Source organism: Rhinolophus ferrumequinum, chromosome 11 (assembly GCF_004115265.2).
Source record: "Rhinolophus ferrumequinum isolate MPI-CBG mRhiFer1 chromosome 11, mRhiFer1_v1.p, whole genome shotgun sequence".
NCBI classification, from domain to species: domain Eukaryota; kingdom Metazoa; phylum Chordata; class Mammalia; order Chiroptera; family Rhinolophidae; genus Rhinolophus; species Rhinolophus ferrumequinum.
In genome coordinates this window covers 1,455,980-1,477,680 of record NC_046294.1, presented here as the reverse complement: position 1 = coordinate 1,477,680, position 21,701 = coordinate 1,455,980, and the positions used below count along the sequence as shown (strand labels likewise).

Below are 21,701 nucleotides of genomic sequence, written 5' to 3'. Positions count from 1 at the left end.
TTAGGGCCCCATCCCTGTGGAAGACCTCCTCTCGGCCAGGCCCTGGAGGCAGAAGCCACTGAGACCTGTTCTCTAGGGCCCCAGAGTCTAGGAGAGGAGCCAGCCGGGTCTGTACCAGGCACCGGAGGCAGCTGTTCCTGCCTCGGAGTGTTCAGGGGAGGAGGCAAAGCCAGGAGGAGAGCAGAGGAAGGGGAGGCTAGTATCAGGGGCACGGGGGAGCAGGCTTTGAAGAGTGAGTGGTGGCTGAGCTGGGTTCTGTGGGATGTACAGGAGTCACCAGGAGAAACAGGGGGTGAAGAGTGGGGTTTCAAACTGGGTATTCTAAAGCCCCAAACGCTCACGGAGGAGGAAGTGGAAGTGGTTGGGTGAGAAGATGAGCAGGGTAAGTGGGGGATGTGGTTTCCTTCACACTGACAGCGCTCAGGCTCCTCCCAGAGGGCCCGGGGGAGCCACGGAAGGCTGTGGGGCAAGGGGTTGCTGTGGTCAGACCACTTTTGGGGAAGGTCCAAGAGGAGAGTGTGGGGGGCAGCTGTGATTGAGACCGGGCAGTGCCTGGAGCCTGGGCGGGGCCGGGGAGGTAGACTGAGGTGACACGGTGACCAGCCAGGGCTGGACCTGCAGGGCCGAGGGGTAGAGTCCAGGGCTCTGGCTTCTGCTGTGTCCAGTACGTCCCCCTGGGCTGCTGGACACGGAAGCCCGTCTCCAGGGGCTGCACATAGGGCACGCCCGCTCCAGGCCCTGCCCGCTCCCCACACAGCCACTTCCTTGAGGGCTCTGGCCTAGCATCCCTGCTGAACCCATGACACCCAGGGTCCCCTCTGCGAGGGCCTTTGCTCGTGAGAGGAGACCTTTCCCTGTGGGCTTGGAACTGTGGGTGGTGCCACAGCCAGAACGTCCTCAGGCCTTTGCCCAAAGCCATCCCGTCCCCTGGTCTCCTGGGGCGGGGGAGGTGATACCAGCGTGTGAACTCTGCCTGGAACTCAGGAGGAACTCTGGGTGGGCTGTCCTCAAGTGCCCTGGAAGCCCCATTGTGCCAGGGGCCAGCGGAAGCCGGGGCTGGGGGCCTAGTGGGAGCTCCAGTGAGGAGAAGGGGAGCGGGGACCCAGGGCCCTCGGCACTCAGGGATGGGTATGCCCCCCAAAGAAGTGGTCAGAGGGCCTTCAGGGGACGCTGGGGGCTAGCAGTGGGCGGCGAGGGGCTTGGGCTGCAGCCCAGGGCAGCTGGGCCATGCAGCACTGAGATGGGCAATTGTTAGACACATCCCTGTCCCCAGATCCCGTCCCCCTCCACTGGGGACGGATGGGCCCTTCTGGAACATTCTGGGTCCTGCTGGACGTGCCTGGGCATCTGGGCACAGGGGTCTGGGGTGGAGGCGGGTAACACTTCTGCTGACGGCATCTAATGGAAACACACCGAGGGACCCTGTTGGTGAAGTCTTCTAGAAAAGCAGATGGCCTCCCCACATCCAAAGTTGGAGCCTGGGTGTCTCCTTGGCTTCTGACACGTGCTCCAAGGTGCAGGGTGTATCCTATGCCCCCCCGGAGTGCCAATCCTTGCATCACCCCGCTTGGGGCGCGGGGCTGAGGGGTCTCCAGCTGTCCCCAGCCCCGCAGAGCACGCCCGCGGGAGCTGCGATGATTCAGACCGAGGGCCGGCCGCCCCTGCCTGGGTGCCGGCGACAGTGGAGGCAATTAGATTTAATGGGACAGAGCCCTTTCTCCCACGTCGCCCTCCCCGCCTCCCTCAGGCGGCAGCAGGCAGGAGAGGGATGCAAAGGAGGTGGGAGGTGAGGGACCCGGAGGGGCTCTGACGTCAGCTCAGCCTATAAAAGGCTGCCTGGCAGAGGGCTGTGGAGAGGAGCTCCGGACCTCAGACCTCGCCGGCGTCATGCCCACTCCCAACGCCGCCACGCCGCAGGCCAAGGGCTTCCGCAGGGCAGTCTCGGAGCTGGACGCCAAGCAGGCTGAGGCCATCATGGTAAGAGGACAGGCTGGCGCCCGCTCGCCAGAAAGGACTGGAAGCCCAGGGCTGTCCCCAGTCCACAGTGGAGTCCGGGCAGCAAGCACCTCTGCCCAGGCTGGGTGGGCAAACCCTGGGCCTGGGTGTCATCTGGACCCGGTGGCCCTGGTAGCAGCTCATGGTGGGGGTAGCTGATCAAACAGTGGTGCAGGCCCTGATTCTGCTGGGACATGCCAGCCGGAGCCAAAGGGTCATCTGGGCGCTGGGGCGAGTCCCACACATCCTGGCCCACCTACCTGCCCTGCACGCGGGTCCCATGCGTGATTGCCTGTCCCAGTGCACCTGCCCAGCACCCCTGCGCCTCCCGACCACCCAGGACTGTCCCCAGGGTGTTGCCCCTTGGGAGCCCTGCATCGAAGGGGATGTGTGCTGGGCAGACCCACTGGGGCGGCCCCTCCAGGAAACAATAATGGGGAGCTTCTCAGCCCGGAAAGGGGGATTTCAGTTCATCCTCAGGGATGCCCCGGAATCATCCAGCCCCCACACACTTAACACGGGCTTTTGTTTTTAGGCCTTTAATGAGAATGTGGTTTGAGTACTCCAGGAATTTAGCCTGCAGGTACCTCCCTGGGGCCTTATGGGGTCGAGCCCCCTGTGGAGGTCCAGGGGTCCTCCCAGCCTGGGGCTGCGGCCCTGGCTCTGTCCACACCCCGAGGTCGAGTAGGGGCTCCGAGAAGGCCTTCCTGGCACCTGCCCCCCACCATGTTCCAAACCCGAGGCCACCAGAACCTTCTTGGAAGTTCAGCTCCGAGGGATAGGCCCCAGACATGAGCTCCTCCTCCGTCCAGGCCTTGGGGTCTCTGTGTGTGGCAGGGTGAGGGGGTTCGGACATGCTGACCCCAGAGACTCACAGTCTCCAGGACAGGCTGGAGACAAGGGCACCTGTGTCCCGATGGAGAGGAAGTGTGGCCACACGTCTCTGCACCATGGAGAAGGGCCAGGAGGGACCATGAGGACAGGTCACTCTACGGAGAGGCTGGAGAGGGCATGGGGACCAGGTGGGAGCAGCTCCTTGCCAGGCAGCCAGGCACCATGCTCACTGGCCCTCCCTGGGCTCTGGCCGTCATCCATCTGAGGGCCAGGGGGCAGCTCTGAGTCACTGTTCCCTGTCACCTAATCCACTTAGGGCTGGGCCTGGCGACAGGCAGCAGCATCTTGGTGCCATGGTGCAGCCCCCACGGTGTCAGGAGGCCTGGGCTTAGGTTGTGCCCCAGCAGGCCCAGCCAGGCTGGGCATGCAGGCCCCTCCAGAGGATACAGCAGGCGCTCTATGATGCAGCTGACCTGGCCGGTCAGAGTCCCAGAGCCGGGGTGACTGGGGGTACCCTGTGCCCACAGTCCCCACGCTTCATCGGGCGGAGGCAGAGTCTCATCGAGGATGCACGCAAGGAGCGGGAGAAGGCAGAGGCCATGGCCGCCTCCTTGGAGCCTGGGGAGCCCCTGGGGGCCGGGGCGTGCGAGGAGAGGGACGGAAAAGCCCTGCTGACCCTGCTCTTCACGCTGCGGGGCACCAAGTCCTCTTCCCTGTCCCGTGCCCTGAAGGTGTTTGAGGTGAGAGCAGCAGTGGGGGCCCATGGGGGCCGGTGCGGGCGGGAGACACAGAAGCACCGAGAGCCACGAGGGAGGGGTCCCAGGAGCCCTGGCGCCCCCACAGCCCCTCAGCACACCCCTCAGGTTCTTAGGGATTCCCTGAGGCCCCTATCCACTCCCCACGCCCACCATCTTGCATGTGGGGTGACTGAGCATGGCTCCCAACAGGGCAGCTGAGGGCAGGGTCCCTCATACCCACCTGTCCCCATGGGCTCCGGCTGGCTAACGTGGCAGGCTGACTGCAGGGGCTGCTCTGGCCACACCAGGCCAACAGGCAGGAGACCGGCCCCCAGCACAGGTGCCCAAATGACATTACAGCCAGATTCCTCTCAAGCTCCTGCGATGACTGCGTGGCTCCAGAGCTGTGGAGACCAACGCACCCTCGTTGCTGGGTGACAGGAGCTGGTAGTGAAGCAGACCCTTCCTGCCAGCCCCCTGAGTGCTCAGTGTCACTCAGCGGTTGTCTGAGCCTCCTGACCTCACCCCAGTGAGATCCAGGGCCCACCCCCAGCTCTGGGTGTGGCCTGTGGGCCTGGATGAGGCCACCAAGGATGGTGGGACCTTCTAACTAGCGGCTGGGAAGTCAGACTGTGTGGCCACACGACCCACAGACGGCACCACCCAGAACACTGGGTCAAGGGGACCGCTGTGACAACTGCTATTAGACAAACTAGATGAAACCCAATTTCCCAGCTGTAAACCCTTCCCAAGAGGGAGTCTGACCTGGGTCTGGCTGCAAACGTCCAAGGCCAGCTGACCCAGGGCACGTGCTTCACCCCTCCCTCATCTCCCCCCTCACCTGTTCGGCTCCCTAAGACCTTCGAAGCCCAAATCCACCACCTGGAGACCAGGCCCACCCAGAGGCCGCGGGCTGGAGGCCCCCACCTGGAGTACTTTGTGCGCTGCGAGGTGCCCAGTGCCGACCTGCCCTCCCTGCTCAGCTCCGTGCGCCGGGTGGCAGAGGACGTGCGTGGTGCCGGGGAAAACAAGGGTGAGGCTGTTCCTCTGTCCTTGAGAGCAACGCCATGACCTTGAGACATGGGGGTGCAGAGGCTCCCACAGGGGAACCCTGAAGGGACCAGGAAGTCCGGCTGGGGGCATCTCCTCCCTGCTGGCTCCGGACCCCTGTTCTTCTCCACATGTGTCCGGGCCTGGGGAACCTCCGGGGCCACCCCCCCTCTGGCTGTCACAGTCCCCGGCCACCTCCCGCCGCCCCCCAGGCTGTCTGGGGGGGCCCATCCCGGGGTGGGCCACGCCCTCCACAGGCCAGTGCTCACCCAGCTCCCCCTTCCTCCCGTCCTCCATGAAGTCTGGTTCCCAAGGAAAGTTTCCGAGCTGGACAAGTGTCACCACCTGGTCACCAAGTTTGACCCTGACCTGGACTTGGATCACCCGGTGAGCTGGTGCCCCCGCTGACCTCCTGGTCCCCACCCCCCCGGCCTCCTGTGCCTGCGGAGGGGGCGGTGGATGTGGTCCCCCAGGCTGACCCCGGGCGGGGTGTCCGTCCGGCTCCTGGCAGAACCACTGAGGCCTGGCTGGCCACGTTACAAGCCACGTCTGGGATACTGGGAAGGGGAGGGGCTGAGACAGCAGCAGGCCAGCCCCCTGACAGTGTGTCCTCTGCCGTCAGGGCTTCTCGGACCAGGTGTACCGCCAGCGCAGGAAGCTGATTGCCGAAATAGCCTTCCAGTACAAACAGTAAGGACCGCGCTGGGGCCTCAGCCAGGGTCGGATCCCGTCCTGCAGCCTCACACCACACCTGGGAGGGCACAGGGAGGGATGTCTTTGTCATCAATACCACCACCTTCACTTTAACTGTGGTCATCATGTGACCTGGAGTCCCCAAGTCACAGCCAAGGAAATCGAGGCACAGAACGGTTAGGGAACTTGCAGAGACCACACAGCTGGCCAGGCCTCCACACCGTCCCCTGACTGACTCTGATGCCTCCACAGCGGAGACCCTATTCCCCGTGTGGAGTACACAGCCGAGGAAATTGCCACCTGGTGAGACCCTGTGACAGCATCTGGGGAGGGGCAGAGGCCGGGATAAGGAAGGCCCTGGGGACGTGCGCGAGGGTGGTAGCCTCTAGCAGACGAAGAAAAGTGGGGGAGGTAATTCCAGAGGCCCCAGACGTAGGCCTGGAAGGAAAGGCGGCCAGTGGCTGGGTTGTCCCAGGGAGCTGAGGGCTGCTGACCCCCACCTGGTCCCCTGGAATCCCCAAATCACAGGCAAAGGCCCCTCCCAGTGGCCGAGGGCGACAGGCCAGGAGGGGCAGAGCAGAGTGACCACCAGAAGGGGCTACTCCAGGAGGCCTGAGCGCCCGCCCCCTGCCCGCAGGAAGGAAGTGTACACCACTCTCAGGGGCCTCTACGCCACCCACGCCTGCCGGGAGCACCTGGAGGCTTTCGAGCTGCTGGAGCGTTCCTGTGGTTATCAGGCAGACAACATCCCCCAGCTGGAGGACGTCTCCCGCTTCCTGAAGGGTGCGGCCCCCAGACGGGAGGGCTCGGGGATGACCAGCCCTGTGGCCACCCCCCACCTGTCTGGCACGCTGACCACCCCCATGGCCCTTGCAGAGCGCACGGGCTTCCAGCTGCGGCCCGTGGCTGGCCTGCTGTCCGCCCGGGACTTCCTGGCCAGCCTGGCCTTCCGAGTGTTCCAGTGTACCCAGTACATCCGCCATGCCTCCTCGCCCATGCACTCCCCAGAGCCGTGAGTGTGCTGGCCGTTGTGGGCCGCACGCCCAGCCCACCACGCCCAGCCCAGCACACGGCGGCGGTGGAGGAAGCCCACCAACAAGCAGAGGGCCCGGCCCCCAGGGGAGGACTGAGGGAGGGTGCGGGCAGCCTACTGAGGACACCCAGCCCCAGCCCCACCCCTACCCACAGCCCCACCCCCACCCCCACCCACAGCCCCAGCCCCAGCCCGCTGTCCTGCCCCAACACAGGGACTGCTGCCATGAGCTGCTGGGACACGTGCCCATGCTGGCTGACCGCACCTTCGCCCAGTTCTCCCAGGTGTGTCCTCCAGGTCATCGGCCAGGAGCCGGGGGTCAACGGAGGGGCTGTGGCCCCAGGCCTGGGGCTGGTGGGGCTTGACATGCCAGCGAGGGACGCTGCCTGCCCCTGAGCCGATGGGTTCCCAGCACCGTGCCTGCGCCCCTTCAAGGCGAACGGTGTCCGCTTGGGCCCCGGAGACGTCAGGAGAGGACACTGTCGGGAATAGAGGGATGGCTGGGCTCCATCCCGTTTGGGACGACCGCCTTATAAAAAACGATGGGATCCTTTCCCAAGAGTCAGCCCAAGTCACCTTGTGGAGGGGACAAGCTGGGTGGATTCCCGCGGCCTGTGCTGCCACCTGCTGGCCCCCTAGGAACAGCAGAGAGTTGATCCCTGAGGGGCTGCTGACACCCCCAGCGCCCAGGCAAGGGCAGCTGACAACCCCACCCCGTCGCCTTCTCCTCCCCCCACAGGACATCGGCCTGGCATCCTTAGGAGCCTCGGATGAGGAAATTGAGAAGCTGTCCACGGTGGGTTCCCACACTGCGGGGCCGGGAGCAAGGCCACCTGCTGGGCTGAGGCCTCTGCTGCTGTCCAGGGGGTGTCACCCTCCCACTGTGACCGCCCTTGGAGCCTGGCCCTCTCTGCCTGGGTGGGTGGTGCCCTGGGGTGGGGGCAGCGGTCTGTCGCCAACCCTGCGGCTATCCCCCCAGCTGTACTGGTTCACGGTGGAGTTTGGGCTATGCAAGCAGGACGGAGCACTGAAGGCCTATGGCGCTGGGCTGTTGTCCTCCTACGGGGAGCTCCTGGTGAGACCCTCTCTGCAGCAGCCCTCAGTGGGGAGGGTGTCCTCGCCGTGCCTCCTGGATTCAGGCCTCCCAGGAGGCTGGATCAAGGGGCCGGCCAGGAGGGCGGGGAAAGCTTGTCTGGGCCCCATCCCACCCACATGGTACCCAGGCCTCCAGACAGAGGAGGTTGTGAGTCCACACCCGGAGCCACGGTGAAGTGGGGCCACCTGCTCCAGCCCCATGGGCGCTGTGACCCTGTGTGGCCTCCCGCCAGCACTCCCTTTCTGAGGAGCCCGAGATCCGAGCCTTCGACCCCGACGCTGTGGCCGTGCAGCCCTACCAGGACCAGACGTACCAGTCTGTGTACTTCGTGTCTGAGAGTTTCAGCGATGCCAAAGACAAGCTCAGGTGGGCTGCTGCCAGGCCAAGGCTATCCCCACGATGCCCCCAAACGGGGGGAGCCAGTGGGCAGGCTGGGCCTGTGAACCCGTTTCACAGAGGAGAAAACCTGGGTCACAACACCTCTCCCACAACAGCACTCCCCAAAAGTCTGGGAAGGTGGAGACCTGAGGGGCTGGTGGCCGGGTCAAGGCAAGGTGAAGGCCAGGCTTTCAGGAGTCAGAGTCTGACCTTCGTAAGAAGAATGTGTGGGGTTCTTCCCAGCTCCTACCCTCTGGACCGCAGGGTCCATGGGGTGGGATGGAGGAGGGGGTCAGGGGAGGGGAGCCTGGGGGGTCTGCAGGGAGCAGGGAGTTCCCAAGGCTGGGTGCTGGGGGTGCCATGGCCAGGGCCATCCAGGGAAGGAGGGCAGAGCCTGACACACCCTACCTCTGACCTGGGAAAGGGCCTGATTTTCCAGCCAATCTCCTGTCTTCACAGGAGAAACTCAGGTTTAGGGGTGGTATTCCTGGAATGGAAAGGAGGGGAGGGCTGGGTCCCACACACAAACTTGAGGACAGAGCTGTAGCTGGGACTCACTCTCCAGGACCCACGGTGTGGGAAGGCTTCCTGGAGGAGGAGGCCTGGCTGACTGGGCCTCGGGGAGAACGAGGAAGGGATGGGGTGTCCTGGAGGCCGCGACCCTGCCCCAGGCTGCCCCACCTCCTCCCTGTCCCCCCAAAGCCCCGGAGTCCCCACAGGGTGACTGAGGGTCCCTGCTGGCCCCTCCCCAGGAGCTACGCCTCCCGCATCCAGCGCCCCTTCTCTGTGAAGTTCGACCCGTACACGCTAAGCATCGACGTGCTGGACAGTCCCCGCGCCCTCCGTCGCTCCCTGGAGGGCGTCCAGGACGAGCTGCATACCCTCACCCACGCTCTGAGTGCCATCGGCTAGGAGCGCCGGGCACGACCCCGTGGGCCCTCGTGGGCCGGCCCAGGGTCTCCCAGCCCTTCCCCAGCCTCCCCCGACCCCTGCTCACATGGGGGGCTGGGTCACAGCACCCCAAGAGTCCCCCACAGACCCTCCCGACCGAGGGCCCCTGGCACTGCCGCTTCTGAGATCTGCCTGTCCGCGTCTCCCCCCCACGCTGGCCGCCATGCTCTGTGCTGCCTCCTCACAGTCTTAATAAAAGAAAAAAGCCCTGAGCGCCTGCCTGGCATCCGCGTCTGTGCCCCCTGCAGGCCTGGGCCCTCATCCCCCCCCCCCCCCCCCCCGCCCCGCCGCCTTGCTCAGAAGCCTCTCCTTGGCCTCCTCCTCCAGGCCAGATGGGAGCCCCCCCCCCCCCCCCCCCCGGGGCTGGGAGTCAGGGGCTGGGGCAGGGCTCCCCACTGTGCCGATTGGAGGTGTGGTGTCCAAGCTCCACTAGGACAGGGCTCCAGGGGGCCAGCCCGTGAGCAGGTGGAGGCACAGCTGCCTCTAGTCCCCGCTGCCCGCCCCACCCAGAGCAGGACCTGGGAACGTTTCCTAAAACAAGTGCTGATGGAGAGCTCAGTTGAGCTGCTTCCCAGGTGACCCCTCTGGGCCTCAGTCTCCCCAGCAAGGTGGGTGGGGGGCTGGATTCTGCGCTTTGTAAGATGCCCCCAAGCTCACTCGAGGGGTCTGGGCTTGACCTTCCATCAGAGACCCCGCATTGTCTAAGGCTGGTGCCCCTTCCCCACCCTGCCCCGGCCTATGGAGGAGCAGCCTGCCTGCCACCCACTGGGAGCAGCCTGGCTCCTTACTTCCTGCAGGGTGGGGTGCGATGCCAGCCCATCTTCCAGGCCCTGCTCACGCCCTCCAGCCATACCTGCCACTCACCCACCAGGGCCCTGGCTCTAAACTCAGGATGTCCGTCCTGGTAAACTCCTACTCATCCGTCAAGGCCCTCCTGGGTAAAGCCTCCTACCTCAGCCTTCCATGGGAGGTGTCCTTCTATCAGGTGTGCCTCAAGCACCTTCACTGTGTTCGGCCCTCCTGCTCTTGAGTCCCTTCTGCCAGTGAGGCCCCAGCTAGGGGTGTTTCTGAAGGCTGGGAGCCCCACAGAGACACTGGGGAAAGGCTGATGGCCGGCCTTGTCTCCCTCTAGCCCTCCCAGCCCCGGGCCCTGCCTCTCCACCTGGGCCCACCCCCGTCCAGCCTCCTGCCCTGCACATCCCTCTCAAGGGGGCCTCTAGGTCTTCTCTGGTTGCAGAGGCCATGGGGCACCATGACGTCCTGGAAAGAAGTCTCAGCCTGGGTCCCCTGGTGCCAGAGGGTTAGGGGCGGCCAGGGCGGGAGGGCGGTTCCTCCACCCCCTCCATGACTGTCCAGGGGGCTGGGGGGGCGCACCACAGGGGCTTAGCCCGTATGGCAGCTGAGGAGTCGATGGGGTCTTGGGGCCAGGCCTGAAAGGGGTCAGCACTGGGAGATGGGGCTGGTTGGGACACGTGGGGCCGTGTGCACGGAGTCTTGTGGCCAGACCACAGAGAGGCGCTTCTGCCCTCACACTGAAAGTGGGAGTCAGAGGCCAGCCTGGGGGTCTCACGGCTGCTGGGCCCCAAGTCGGGCCCTCCCTGCAGCACCCCAGGAGGCTGTTATGCTGGAGTGGGATGGGGTGGGAGTGGGGCTGTGAGCAAAGAAGAGACGTCCCTCACCGTCCCTCTCCATGGCCCAGACCATCCATGAGGGCCTTGAGGACAGATGACGAACGGTGGCCCAGGGTCCGAGGCTGGGACAGGAAGAGTGCCCCTCGCAGGACGCCCGTCCCCCAGCTCCCAGGACTAATGTGGAAAACACGGCTGTGCTCCCGGGTGTGGGAGACATTTGCCCCCAGCTGCGAGTGGGACAGCTGAGTCATCAGGCCTCGTTAAGACTCTAATGGCCCTGGTGGTCCGAGAGGCGCTGACGACAAGGCGACGTCCCTGGTACCAGGGAAATGATGCAGAAGCTGCAACCTCAGCCCCAGGCCATCTGCCACCCCCGAGGCTCTAGGGGGCTGGCACTGGGTGGGGGGTTATAAAACCGGCAGTGCCCAGCAGCCCCCAGCCCTCCAGACCGGCGGCATTCTGAGGCTGTCAGCAGGCGGTCTGTTCCGGGGTGCTCCGCGTCAGCCTGGGTGGGGGGCTGCCCCACTGGGGTCCAGGGCATCGGGGTCCCAGGCCCAAGCTCTACAGGAAGTGGGCTCCTCCCTTAGAGCACCTGGGCGTGGGTACTGGGTGGGGGTCCCCGGCAGGGCACAGGCCCCATCTGGCTGCAACTCTGCCTGTCCCCAGGTCATCGACACCCAGCCATGGCCCTGTGGATGCGCCTCCTGCCCCTGCTGGCCCTGCTGGCCCTCTGGACACCTGCCCCTGCCCAGGCCTTCGTCAACCAGCACCTGTGCGGCTCCCACCTGGTGGAGGCGTTGTACCTGGTGTGTGGGGAGCGTGGCTTCTTCTACACGCCCAAGGCCCGCCGAGAGGTGGAGGACCCACAGGGTAAGTCTGCTGTGCGGGCCCCCACCCTGCCCCGCTGGCACCGGGGGACAGTCAGGCAGAACTTTGTAAAGGAGATGACATCCCCTTGGTCACATCCCAGAAGTGACCAGCTCCCTGGTCAGTGTCGGCCTCGGGGGCTCAGCCCTGATGACACCCCTGCCCAGCCCCCCCTTCTCACCCCACCTCCTCCTGCTCAAATAAACGACCCCTCCTGCTCGTCCCCTCCTGACAACGGCAGCTCCAGGGGGCATTTCCTGGCGTGGGTCGGGTCCTGGGCGCTGACTGTCTTGGGGTGACATAAGGGTGAGGGCAGTGCGGCGCCCTCAGGGCAGCGGGGCAGGGCCCAGTCCTGGGGGCTGGGGTGGGCTGCGAGGGGTGCGGGGCAAGCCTGGGGACACCTGTTCAGGTTCCCACAATGGCACTGCCTTGGGGGACAGCGGCAGGATGCAGGGGCGGATGCCCTGGGCTCCCGCCCTCCCCAGGGCTGTGCGGGGCTTGAGGGCAGAGGGCCACTGCGTGCCGTTGACTGCCGGTCCCGTGTCTCCTTCGGGCAGCGGGGCAGGTGGAGCTGGGCGGGGGTCCAGGCGCAGGGGGCCTGCAGTCCTTGGCCCTGGAGGGACCCCCGCAGAAGCGAGGCATTGTGGACCAGTGCTGCACGAGCATCTGCTCCCTCTACCAGCTGGAGAACTACTGCAACTAGACGGGGGCCTGCGCCCCTAGCCTTCTGCTCCCTGCACCCCAAGTGATCTAATAAAGTCCTTGAATGAGCTCGGTGCTGTTTTTCTGTATGCCGAGGGCTGGCGAGGCACATGCTGGCTCACCTGCCTGGGCCATGACTGCCGTGGGGGGCCCTCCCCGATTCCCCATTCTCTGTTCTCTCTGCACTGGCCCCTCTGAACTTTCTCTACGCTCACTGGGTGCCCACAGGCAAGTGGCAGTGCCTCCCAGCTGGAGAGCCCTTCTTGGCTGCCAGCGGTCCCCTACCCTGGGGCACGGGAAGGACCCATGGTCCCCTGGCTACTTCAGGGCAGGACAGAGAAGGGCTGTAGGGGTCTCTGTGAGGCAAGGGCCTGGGGGGCTGGCTGGGAGCTGACACCTCTAGCTCAGAAGCCCTGAGCTCTCAGGGCCGCCAGAGAGCTTTTCCAGGAAAGAGAATGAGGCCATTCCAGCAATTTCTCCCCAGTAGCTCGGCTGGGACCTGCTGTTAGGGCTATTTCTGATGGAAGCCCTTGGAGGGAAGAGGCTGGGCAGGGGAGGGTGGTCTTACACAGAGGGGATACAGAGGGGACACAGCGGGGGCACGACAGGCTGCCCATGCTGGGTCTTTCTCAGTGTCCCCAGCCCCCAGCACAGATCCAGCCAGAGGACCCCACTGGCGCCCTGAAGGAATCAGGGGAGGTTGGACAGCACCCCTGAGCTGGGGGACAGACTCGGGCTGTCGTAGGCAGTGGGCAGGGACTGGGGGCCAGTGCTCAGTGCATCCTGGCTGTGACCCCCTAAACGCTGCCGCCCACAGGATCAGGGATGGGGCCAGGTCTCCCCACTGCCCCTCACTATGCAGCCCCACACCCAGCGGTCACGCTCAGAAGTGCCATCAGGGCCTGAGGACTAGGTCACTGAGGTCCAGGTCTTCAGGGATCCTGACACTGCTCCTTGTCAGCAACCACCACAGCCCAGGGTGGCTCCATCAGGCACCCCACCTAGGCTACCAGCTGGCACGCCAGAGAGCCCAGGACTGCCAGGGCTGGCCACGGCCTGGGAGGTCAGAGGGTGACCCTGGCCACACCAAGGTCGGGCCAGCCTGCCGGCAGCCCAGGCCAAACCAATCTGCACCTTCCCTGAAGGTTCCACCCAGGCCTGGGCCCCGATGGCTGCAGACCACTCAGGGTGGCCTGGGAGTCAGAAGCAGCCCCTCCTGCTGGGGGCCCAGCCGCCTGAGCCGGCTTCCTGATGGCCCCATGGCCCCCCTCCCAGGTCGCTCCCACCGTGACCACATCGACACCCCACCGAAGGCGATGTTTCAGGCCCCCAGCTGGCCCCGCCCCTGGAGCGGAGGCCAGGGCTGAGCAGGTGGGTGGACGGCCGGACACTGGACCCGGAAAAGGAGGAGGAGGAAGAGGCTGGGGTCAGCGGGGATTGCCTGTGGGCACATCCAGGCGTGCCCATCAGCCCCAGTAGAGAAAGGGGTGTCTGCAGGAGTTGAGGTACGTGAGCGCCCACTGGCCGGGCCAGGTGCAGCTGGGATGGGAAGCGGGCTGGCTGGGGTCAGGCTGCCCGTGGGGCCGCCGCTGGTCCAGCCTCGGTCCTGGCAGGCCTGTTCACCAGCGAGATCCCGGGGAGGACCCAGGGGCTTTTCTCCCCTCGTGCCAGCAAAGTCCGTGGAGGCGGAGCAGGAGCCCTTTGGGGTCCAAGGGCACGTGGGCCATCCCAGCTTGCAGGACTCATAGTGTGGCTGGGCCAGAGTGGTGCCAGGGACTTCTCCACACCCAAGAAACTCGGTCACGATATGACACCACCCTCGGCTCCCTGCCTGGACTGGGGGCCTGCCTCCCCTCCCCCCAAGACCCTAGACCCTCCACCTGTGCCTCTCCCGCCGGTCCCTTGGACCCCATGACCCCCATGGCTCTTCTTGAAAACGGCGGGTGGGAGACTCCATGCTCCTGGCACAGATGAGGCAGGGAGAGTGGCTGCCCAAGGTCACCGGTGGCAGAGGTGAGGTCAGACCCTAGGCTCTGAACCCCAGATGCCTGACTTCCTGGAGCCTCTAGGTCACCCACAGGCCTTGGCCCTACTGTCTGTCCAGGCCCGTGCTCCGCCCCTTCTGGGAATCAGGAGGACAGTCCTCCTGTGTCCTCAGACCCTGCCTGCCCTTGGAACTGGGTTGCACTTGCCCATGGGGGCTGGCAGTGGCTGTCAACCGTGTCCATCCTTGTGTGTCCCCCTGGCATGGGGAGTGGGGGTCCAAGTGTCCCCCAGCCAAGGGCAGTGGGAGGTGGAGGAACAGCTGCTTCCAAAGGCCCCCTGACCCTGCTGGGTCCCCAAAAGGCTGGGATCTCACAGGGGACATCACCGAGTGCCGCCCCATGCACATATCCCACTTGCTTACATTCACGCCTCTCCCACCGTCGCACGTACCCCGTGGGGTGGGCGCTGTTGCACCCGTGCTGCTACTGGGGAGGCTGAGGCCAGGGTCCGGGTCTGTCCCTCTGGTGCCCACACACCGAGAGCATACTGCCAGTGTGGACACTCTGCTCCTGGCACGGGGGGACTGGCATCCGCACCGGGCAGATTGTGCAGTATTTGCCTTCTGCTGGCAGTAAATATTTACCATCCTCACTGTTCTCCTGGCCTGAACAGACCCTGAGGGGCACGGGAGGCGGACGCAGGGATGCCGGGTCCGGCCCCCCCGCCCTGGAGGGCCTGGTGCCTGAGGGGTGCCGGCTGGGGGAGAGGGAGTTCGACGAGGAAGCAGGGGCCTAAGCTGCTGGAAAAGGGCCCCCGGCAGGGCTAAGGCTTCAGGTGTCTGTCCAACTAGGCTGTGAAGAGGGGACACCTGTGTCCCCTTCTTGGGGAGTCTGTCCCCAGACCCAGGCAGGGCTGGGACCCCAGTGCATGGCAGCTTTGCTGGGTGGGCACTTGGTCACATACGGAAAGGTGGCCAGAGTGGCTATTTACAGATGAGACCAGCAGAGGGCATGAGAACCCCAGTTTTGTTGCACTCCCCTTGCTCTGGAGCGGCTATTCTGGGAGGTGGCCTCTCTGCAGGGTCTGCTGCCCACCTGCCAGCACTCACAAGGGGTTCTGGGGATGCCTGAGGGGCTGACCACTCTGGATTCTGGAAGCTTAGGAAGGAGAGAGGCTGTCCAAGGTCTCAGCCCCCCAGTCAAGCCCCACCCAGCCTCTCACGGGCCCAGGCTTTTTGGGGGAGCAGCTGGACAAACGTGCTGGGTCCCCAACAGCCTGGGAAAGTCCCCAGTGATAACCTGACACACAGGCCCCCAGAATCAGAGACCTGGGAGAGCCTTAGGGGTGACTTCCCCCAGCATCCCCACATTATGGCTGAGCAAACCGAGGCAGGAGAAGGGCCAGGCACCCAGGCCCCACCGGAGGCTTTGCTGAGGTTCCCCAGGGCCCCGGGGAAACTGAGGCTGGGGGATAGTTGTCACTGTCAGGCCAGGAGGTCCCTTACTCTGCCTGTAGCCACCTCAGCCACTCAAGCCAGAAGGCTCGAATGAGGGGGTGCGGCTAGGGGGACGGGGACCCCAGGCCCAGGAGGCCTCAGGCAGGGGTTCAGCTGGATCAGTTAGTTCTTTCCCATGTCCACCCCCATCTGCCCACCTCCCCAACCAGTGCGGACAGGCGAGAGGTCAATTCTAGAAAGAATGTGTGGGGGTCCAGCGACTGCAAAGACAGCAAACCAGGTGGTGGGGCGCCGGCCCCCTGCTCCGTACCCCCTCCCTGGCGTTATTGTTTCTGGCTGACGTGCAGGAACAGCGAGGCAGATTCCTTCGAAAGTGGAGATCCATGGAGGGCCTCCCGTCGTACCCTGCGGCCCAGTCAGGCTGTGCTGGCTCCGAGCACCCGGCCGGCCTACAGCCCTCGGGGCCTCAGCTCACCTTCTGCCCCGGGGGGCCTGCCAGCCGCACCCCACCTCAGTTCAGACTGCCCATCTCCTGCCCATCTGCTGCTTTTGGGGGACCCCACCCCAGACCTGCAGACCCCCGGATGATTTCCAGGGTTCCATGGACAGGCCCCTGAGGCTGTCCCCAGAAGCTGGGCTTGGGCTGTTCCCAAGGCTCAACCCTCACCCCCACCCTCCGGGCACTGGTCCCCCTGTGGACCAGGCTGCTGAGCCATCAGAACCTGGGGGCCACATTCCACCGGCCTCACGCTGACGCCCTTCCCAGCCCATCTGTGTTTTTGGAAAACAGAGCTGGCGCCCAGCAGCCCGGCCAGCATGTGGCCACTCACGCTGCGACCCAAAGCACACACTTCTGTTCTTCAAAGTCCATCCTCACTTCAGAACTGGCCCGGTGCCAACCTGGCCTCACTCAGGGCCACCTGCCTGCCCCTCCCACACCCAAGGCCCACTTCTGGGGACCTTGGAAATGCCCTCCGCTCTCTGGGCCTCAGGTTCTGGGGGTCAGTCCATACGGAGGCAAGAATGCAGCTGGAGGAGACGAACCTGGGGAACATGCAGCCCTGGTCGTCACCGGCAATACCTGGCCCTCCCTGGCCCTCTGTGGCCTCCCTGGCCCTCTGTGGCCCTCCTGGGCCCTTCCTGGCACCCTCTTGAGGTCTGACACGCTCAGCCTGTCCAAGACAGCTTCAAGGGGCAGGGATGAGGAGACAGTGGAAGGTGGGCTTCCTTCCTCGAGACCTGGAGAGTGGGATGGCCCTGTCACCCGCAGGGGGTGCTTCCCTAACCCCAGCTCAGCTGTGGGGAAGGAGGGAGCAGAGAGGCCTGGCTCTAGGTGGGAGGGAGAGCTGCCTGAGACACAGGGAGGGAGGGCAGGGGCACCCCCAACCTCAGCTCCAGCTGCACAATCAGCTCAGATCAGAAGAGGCCAGACGGGCAAGCTGGGAGGCTTCCTGGAGGAGACGCCTTGATCTTGAGAGCGAGTCCACACTGGGCTGTCACTACTAGGGATAAAAACCCACCCAGGGATGGCTATGGGTCAAGCCCATGCTCTCCTCTCTGGAGTCATATGGCTACTGTGCCCGCACAGAGCTGGCGTCCCCGAGGCCTTTCCCCATGGCTGGGCATGAGCCGGCTCCAGCCAAAAGGAAGGGGAAGGCTGAGGCCTGGAGAACACAGGGACTGATTTCTGTGGGTGCCTCATCTCCCCACAGCCCCCCGGCATGTGGGGCCAGCTGGAGTGTCCATCCCACAACAGCACGGGGCTGAAGGGTGGGAGCTGGTGGACCAGGTATGCGCGGCTTATGTTCTGGCTCTGCTCATGGCTGTGTGGTCTTGGGAAAGGTACTTAACCTCTCTGGGCCCAGTTTCCTCATCCATCAAAGGAGATCCTTCTGCTTAGCTGCTGAGAAGGTCTTGCACTGGACGCGTGAGGTGGAGTCCCTCACCCTGGGCGGGGTCCCACCCCGCCACACTCACAGCTCCTTTCCCAAGAGGACAAGCTGGGTGGTCTCAGACTTCACTGTCACTGTACAGAGTCCCGTCCTCCATGAGCCACCTGAGGTGTCAGGGAAGACCAAGGGCGGGCTGTCTGGGCTCGGCTGCGTCTCGCTTCATCTCTGGCACGTGACTTCCCCTCTCCGGGCCTGAGTGCCGTGGGGACAGCCCTGAGGGACTGGTTTTCCTCTAAGAGTCACAGGCAAGAGGAAGCTGAGGGGTCTCCCATGGCAGCAGTCCCCACAGCTACCAGGTGTGGCCCATGGGTGTGGGAGCAGCTCCCCAGGGGGAGGAGGCCCAGGGCAGGGTCATGGAGGACTCACATCTTGGAATGGATGGAAAAGAGAAGGAGGCTGCAGAGCAGGGTCAGGAAGAGAGGGTGCCAGGCCAGTGCACCACTTGGGGGTTCCCTGTGCCCGAGGCCTCTCACAGGAGAGGGGCCTTGGCAGCTCTTTGAACCCCAGCCCATCAACCAAGGAAACTGGGGCAGCACCACCTCCCTGCCCGGCCAGCCTCCCGCTTCCTGACTCCAGAGCCCTCCCCGTGGCAACTGACCTGCAGGAGATGGAGGGGATGCTATGGGCAGGTGTCCCAGGACAGCCAGGGCCTGTGGCTGAGCCGCCCACCTGGGCTGCGTTTCCACACAGCCCAGGAAAGAACGTTCTAGTGCCCACGGTGAGGGGCAAGTGTGCCTTCTCAAGGGGAGTGTGTCACCACGGACGCTGACAGCACTGACTTGGTGGCAGTCCCCTCATCCTTGGCTCCCATGGACCAGGACATGGAACTCATGGCACCGAGGCCCGGGGGTCCCTCGGCACAGCTGGCACCTGAACTGGGTCAGCCTCCAGGGCTCCCCAGCCCATTCCTCTCCTGTGTCCGCTGCTCAGCCGTGTGGGACCCACGCAGGAGGGCCTCGCCACCTTTGCCACCATGTGCTGCCGTGGCCTGTTGGCTGCTCACCCATAGCGTACCCGATAGTGTGGGGCTCTCCGGACCGGGGTTCTGTGTCACCTCTTCCTCTTCTCACAAACCCCAGATTTGGTAAAGCGGCCCAACCTTTGTTATCCTAAGGGCAATATTAATTTATAGGAAAGCCAGGCGCTTTCCAAGGCCGCGGCTGCACTTCTCCAAGTGGCCACAAGGTGTCAGGCTCGGGCTAGATTTGAAGAGCTTTGCTGGCTAGCAGCGTCCAGAGCAAGACCCACTCCACCTTTGCTGTCCGGGGGTCCCTGCCTACCTCAGGACGGGGTTCCAACATTCTTCCCCTGAGACCCTCAGTAATATCTGATTTTATTCGGGTACAAACATAATACAGTCCCTCTAAGTCTCAGAAAACAATGGAAGCTTCAGGAAAGTGCCTGGTGTGACTTGTGGCTTTGGGCATTCATCCTTGCCACACCCAGGTGAGGTGGGAGTCCCCAGCGGGAAGAATTCCCTTAGGCCTCCCACTACCGACTTTGTAACGCCAGGATGGAGGCAGATGAGGGCCTCAGATCCGAGTGCAAAGGTGCACAGACCACATATACACTGACACTGCGGGGGGGGGGGGGGAGGTCTCTCTTTGTAGGGAGAAATGTGCTTGCCTTGATCCCCTTCAGGCCCTCTCCTCAGAGTGCCCCGAATTTCAGCACAGACGACCTTTGGGCTTGGCCACTGTAATTCTGGAAGTGGCCACCAGGTGTCAGCATGAGGCCACTTAAGCAACCAAGTGGAGGCAATTGGTGCTGGGGATTCTTGGGGGTTCTCCAGTTCTCCCCTGCTAAGTGAGGACCTGGTCAGAACCCCAGGACACGACGATCCTCTCCCAAGTTGACATGCAGGGAGGTGATGAGCTTTTTGTTATGAGGTGTCCCTGACCCCTGCACCCCCAATTTGTCCCTTTTGTGTTCTCTTCCCTACCCTGTATCCCCTATAGGCCATGTGTCCCTCTCCATGAGAAATAAACGGAGGGCAGTGCTGAGGGTCACAGCCCTCACCCTCCCAGTGCCTCCCGTCCAGCCTCTTGGCACCATGCGTTAGTCCCCCATGGGTCTGCCACACCCTGACCTGCTTCCCTGCTCCCCTTTCTTTGCTCAAACACTCTGGGCTCCAAGATTCTGATGGAATAAAATATCTGTGTGTGGGAGCGAGCCCTTCTGGGAACCCAGACCAGGGCATAGCTCAGATTCAAGCCTCCATTGGGGGAGTGGGGAGCTCTACGTTTCCAGGAGTTTGACCTGTGGATTTGAAGGGCTACCTCCCTTTCTGCCCCTTAGCTGCCCACCTTCTCAATTTGAGGACACCCTCTTCAGTTGGCCTTTCCTGCAACTCTCTTCTCTGGCCTGGGCTCAACCCTTCACCCTCCCTAGCCCCACCTGCAGCTTGAGAAGTCCCTGCCGAGTCTCCCGATAGAGACCTGGCAGTAGCTCCTTGTGACATCTGGGCATCTTGCAGCAGACACCAGGGGACAGCATAGGCTGTGAAGCCTGCAAGCCACAGAGCCCAAAGCACAGCCAAAGCCAGCATGAGCAAGCGGTTGCAGCACCCCAGGCGGTGTGTCCTAGACCTGACTCAGGCCCATTAGCATCCCTCACGCCTCCCCACCCATGAGCCCAGTGAGGTCCTCCACCTGCCCTCCTCCCACAGAGTGCTGCGGCTCTGGGGCATCCTATTTGGCACAGTCACCCTCAAGGCTGCCTTTCACCCCCACCAAAGGCCCTGTTCTCCCCCGCCAAATGCCCTATCCTTTCAGCCAAGGAAGGAAGTTCAGGTGAGGGCTAGAAAGACAAAGGGAGAGGGGAGAATATAGGCTGGTAACCTGAGTAAGGTAAAAATCCTGGCGTGCAGGGGCACAGGGAGTGGGGACTGGTGACGGTCTGCGAAGTGTACATGTCTTTGCCTCTTGGTGCGTCTTTGTCCTGCCTCCTGCTATCCCTGCAGGCTGGGGGAGAAGCTTAAATTCCCAGTAAGATTTAGTCAGTTCAGGGGGCACTTCTGCCTGGGCCGTGCCCCACCTGCTGAGAGCTCTGAGTCACGTGCCTTACCTGGGTTCAGCTGGGCTCGAAAAGCTGTGAGCCCAGCTCGTCCCACCTGGAGTGGCAGTGAGCAGGACGCTGCTGCTTGCTGACCACTGCATGCCACTTGCTGCAGTACCGAGTGCCTAGCACCTCACCTATAGTGTAGGGACCCTGTCAGGTGCGACTGGTGGAGGGAGAAAACCCCCAGGTGAGTCCCCTGCCTCTGGGAGGAGGAAGGACATGACTGCACGCAGCTGCCGCTGCATTGGGACCACCTGAAGGATGATTTTTCTGACCACCCTTTGAATCTGGTTCTTACCCCCCTTGTGCCCACCCCCATTTTACCCGTGCCACGCCCACCCACATTCCAGGGTGTCGAGTGACTGCCAAGTGTCAATCTAGTGAAGCCCCTCCCACTCTCCACCCATTCCACTTAGTCCCACCTTCTAGCTAGCGGGATTGCTTCCGGCTTGTGCCCACGCCCACAAGCCCCTTTCTGCTGGGTCAGAGGCGGGCCAAATCTCCACCCCCACCCCCCAATGCACTGTGCCCAGGCGTGGGAAGGTGCCACAGCCAGCGGTCCCAGCACCACCGAGTTGGTGCAAAGCTACCCAAATTTGGAGGGGCTTGAGGAAAGGCGTGGAGGGGACGAGGAGGTGAGGGGCACCGCTATAATTTCAGTGGGCACTTGAGCAGGTGTCGTGGTCAGCGGCGGACAGGCTCTCCCACTTCTAGGGCCCGTTATGCACACTCTAAAAGTGCCCTTCATCTCTCCAGCCTCGGCCTCGTCTGCCTCCTCCTCTCCCACGTCAACCCGGCTGGAGGGCCTGGGCACCACAGCCCGAGCACCCCCTGCTTTGGCGGCGACTGCTAATATTGGCCCGGCCAGCGGACCATCCACCGGGCAGTCTGAGCAGAGAGCCGTGGGCACCAGTGACTCCCCGGTCCTCTTTATCCATCGTCCGGGAGCTTCGGGGACAACGCAGCGACTAGAGCACAGGTGACTGAGCTTCCCTCCTTCGTGCTGACCTGAGTGTTCAGGTGTGGGTGGGCCGGGGGCTCGGGGCAGCTAACGGGACCGGGTTTCTGCAAGAGGGGGAGAACGTCTGCAGCCCCATGGCCCTGGCGAGCTTCCTCAGAGTAGCCTCAGTTTAGAAGGGGACAGGAAAGACAGGTGGCGAGGGGACGCCTGTGGGGCTACACAGAGCCACAGAGGCTTTGCAAGGAAAATCGGTTTTCCTTCACGGATCCTCCGGGCAACAGGGGCGGGCAGGGCTGGAGGATAGGGCTGCCCTTCCCAG

General features: G+C 63.9%; 2 protein-coding genes and 1 long non-coding RNA gene across 4 annotated transcripts; 2 read left to right on the top strand and 1 right to left on the bottom strand.

The window, feature by feature from the left end:
- The first annotated feature begins 1,865 nt into the window (after positions 1 to 1,865).
- TH (tyrosine hydroxylase) lies at positions 1,866 to 8,929 on the top strand. Its single transcript, XM_033119573.1, has 13 exons — positions 1,866 to 1,977; positions 3,357 to 3,569; positions 4,425 to 4,599; positions 4,918 to 5,003; positions 5,239 to 5,306; positions 5,562 to 5,612; positions 5,947 to 6,092; positions 6,186 to 6,321; positions 6,557 to 6,626; positions 7,082 to 7,138; positions 7,322 to 7,417; positions 7,671 to 7,804; positions 8,569 to 8,929. The coding sequence occupies exons 1-13, from the start codon at positions 1,888 to 1,890 to the stop codon at positions 8,726 to 8,728; spliced, it is 1,482 nt and encodes a 493-aa protein (XP_032975464.1). The 5' UTR covers positions 1,866 to 1,887; the 3' UTR covers positions 8,729 to 8,929.
- On the bottom strand, positions 2,538 to 4,964 carry LOC117030023 (uncharacterized). Of its 2 annotated transcripts, none has more exons than XR_004424323.1 (4): positions 4,886 to 4,964; positions 4,494 to 4,618; positions 3,808 to 3,970; positions 2,538 to 2,819 (listed from the first exon to the last, which is right to left on the bottom strand). It is a non-coding gene; the product is annotated as an uncharacterized LOC117030023 (long non-coding RNA). The 2 variants fall into 2 exon arrangements; XR_004424322.1 differs by lacking the exon at positions 2,538 to 2,819 and adding an exon at positions 3,482 to 3,554.
- A 749-nt stretch (positions 8,930 to 9,678) lies between the features above and the next one.
- INS (insulin) lies at positions 9,679 to 11,995 on the top strand. The gene is made up of 3 exons (XM_033119578.1): positions 9,679 to 9,752; positions 11,065 to 11,268; positions 11,823 to 11,995. The coding sequence occupies exons 1-3, from the start codon at positions 9,731 to 9,733 to the stop codon at positions 11,966 to 11,968; spliced, it is 372 nt and encodes a 123-aa protein (XP_032975469.1). The 5' UTR covers positions 9,679 to 9,730; the 3' UTR covers positions 11,969 to 11,995.
- The last annotated feature ends 9,706 nt before the right edge of the window (positions 11,996 to 21,701 follow it).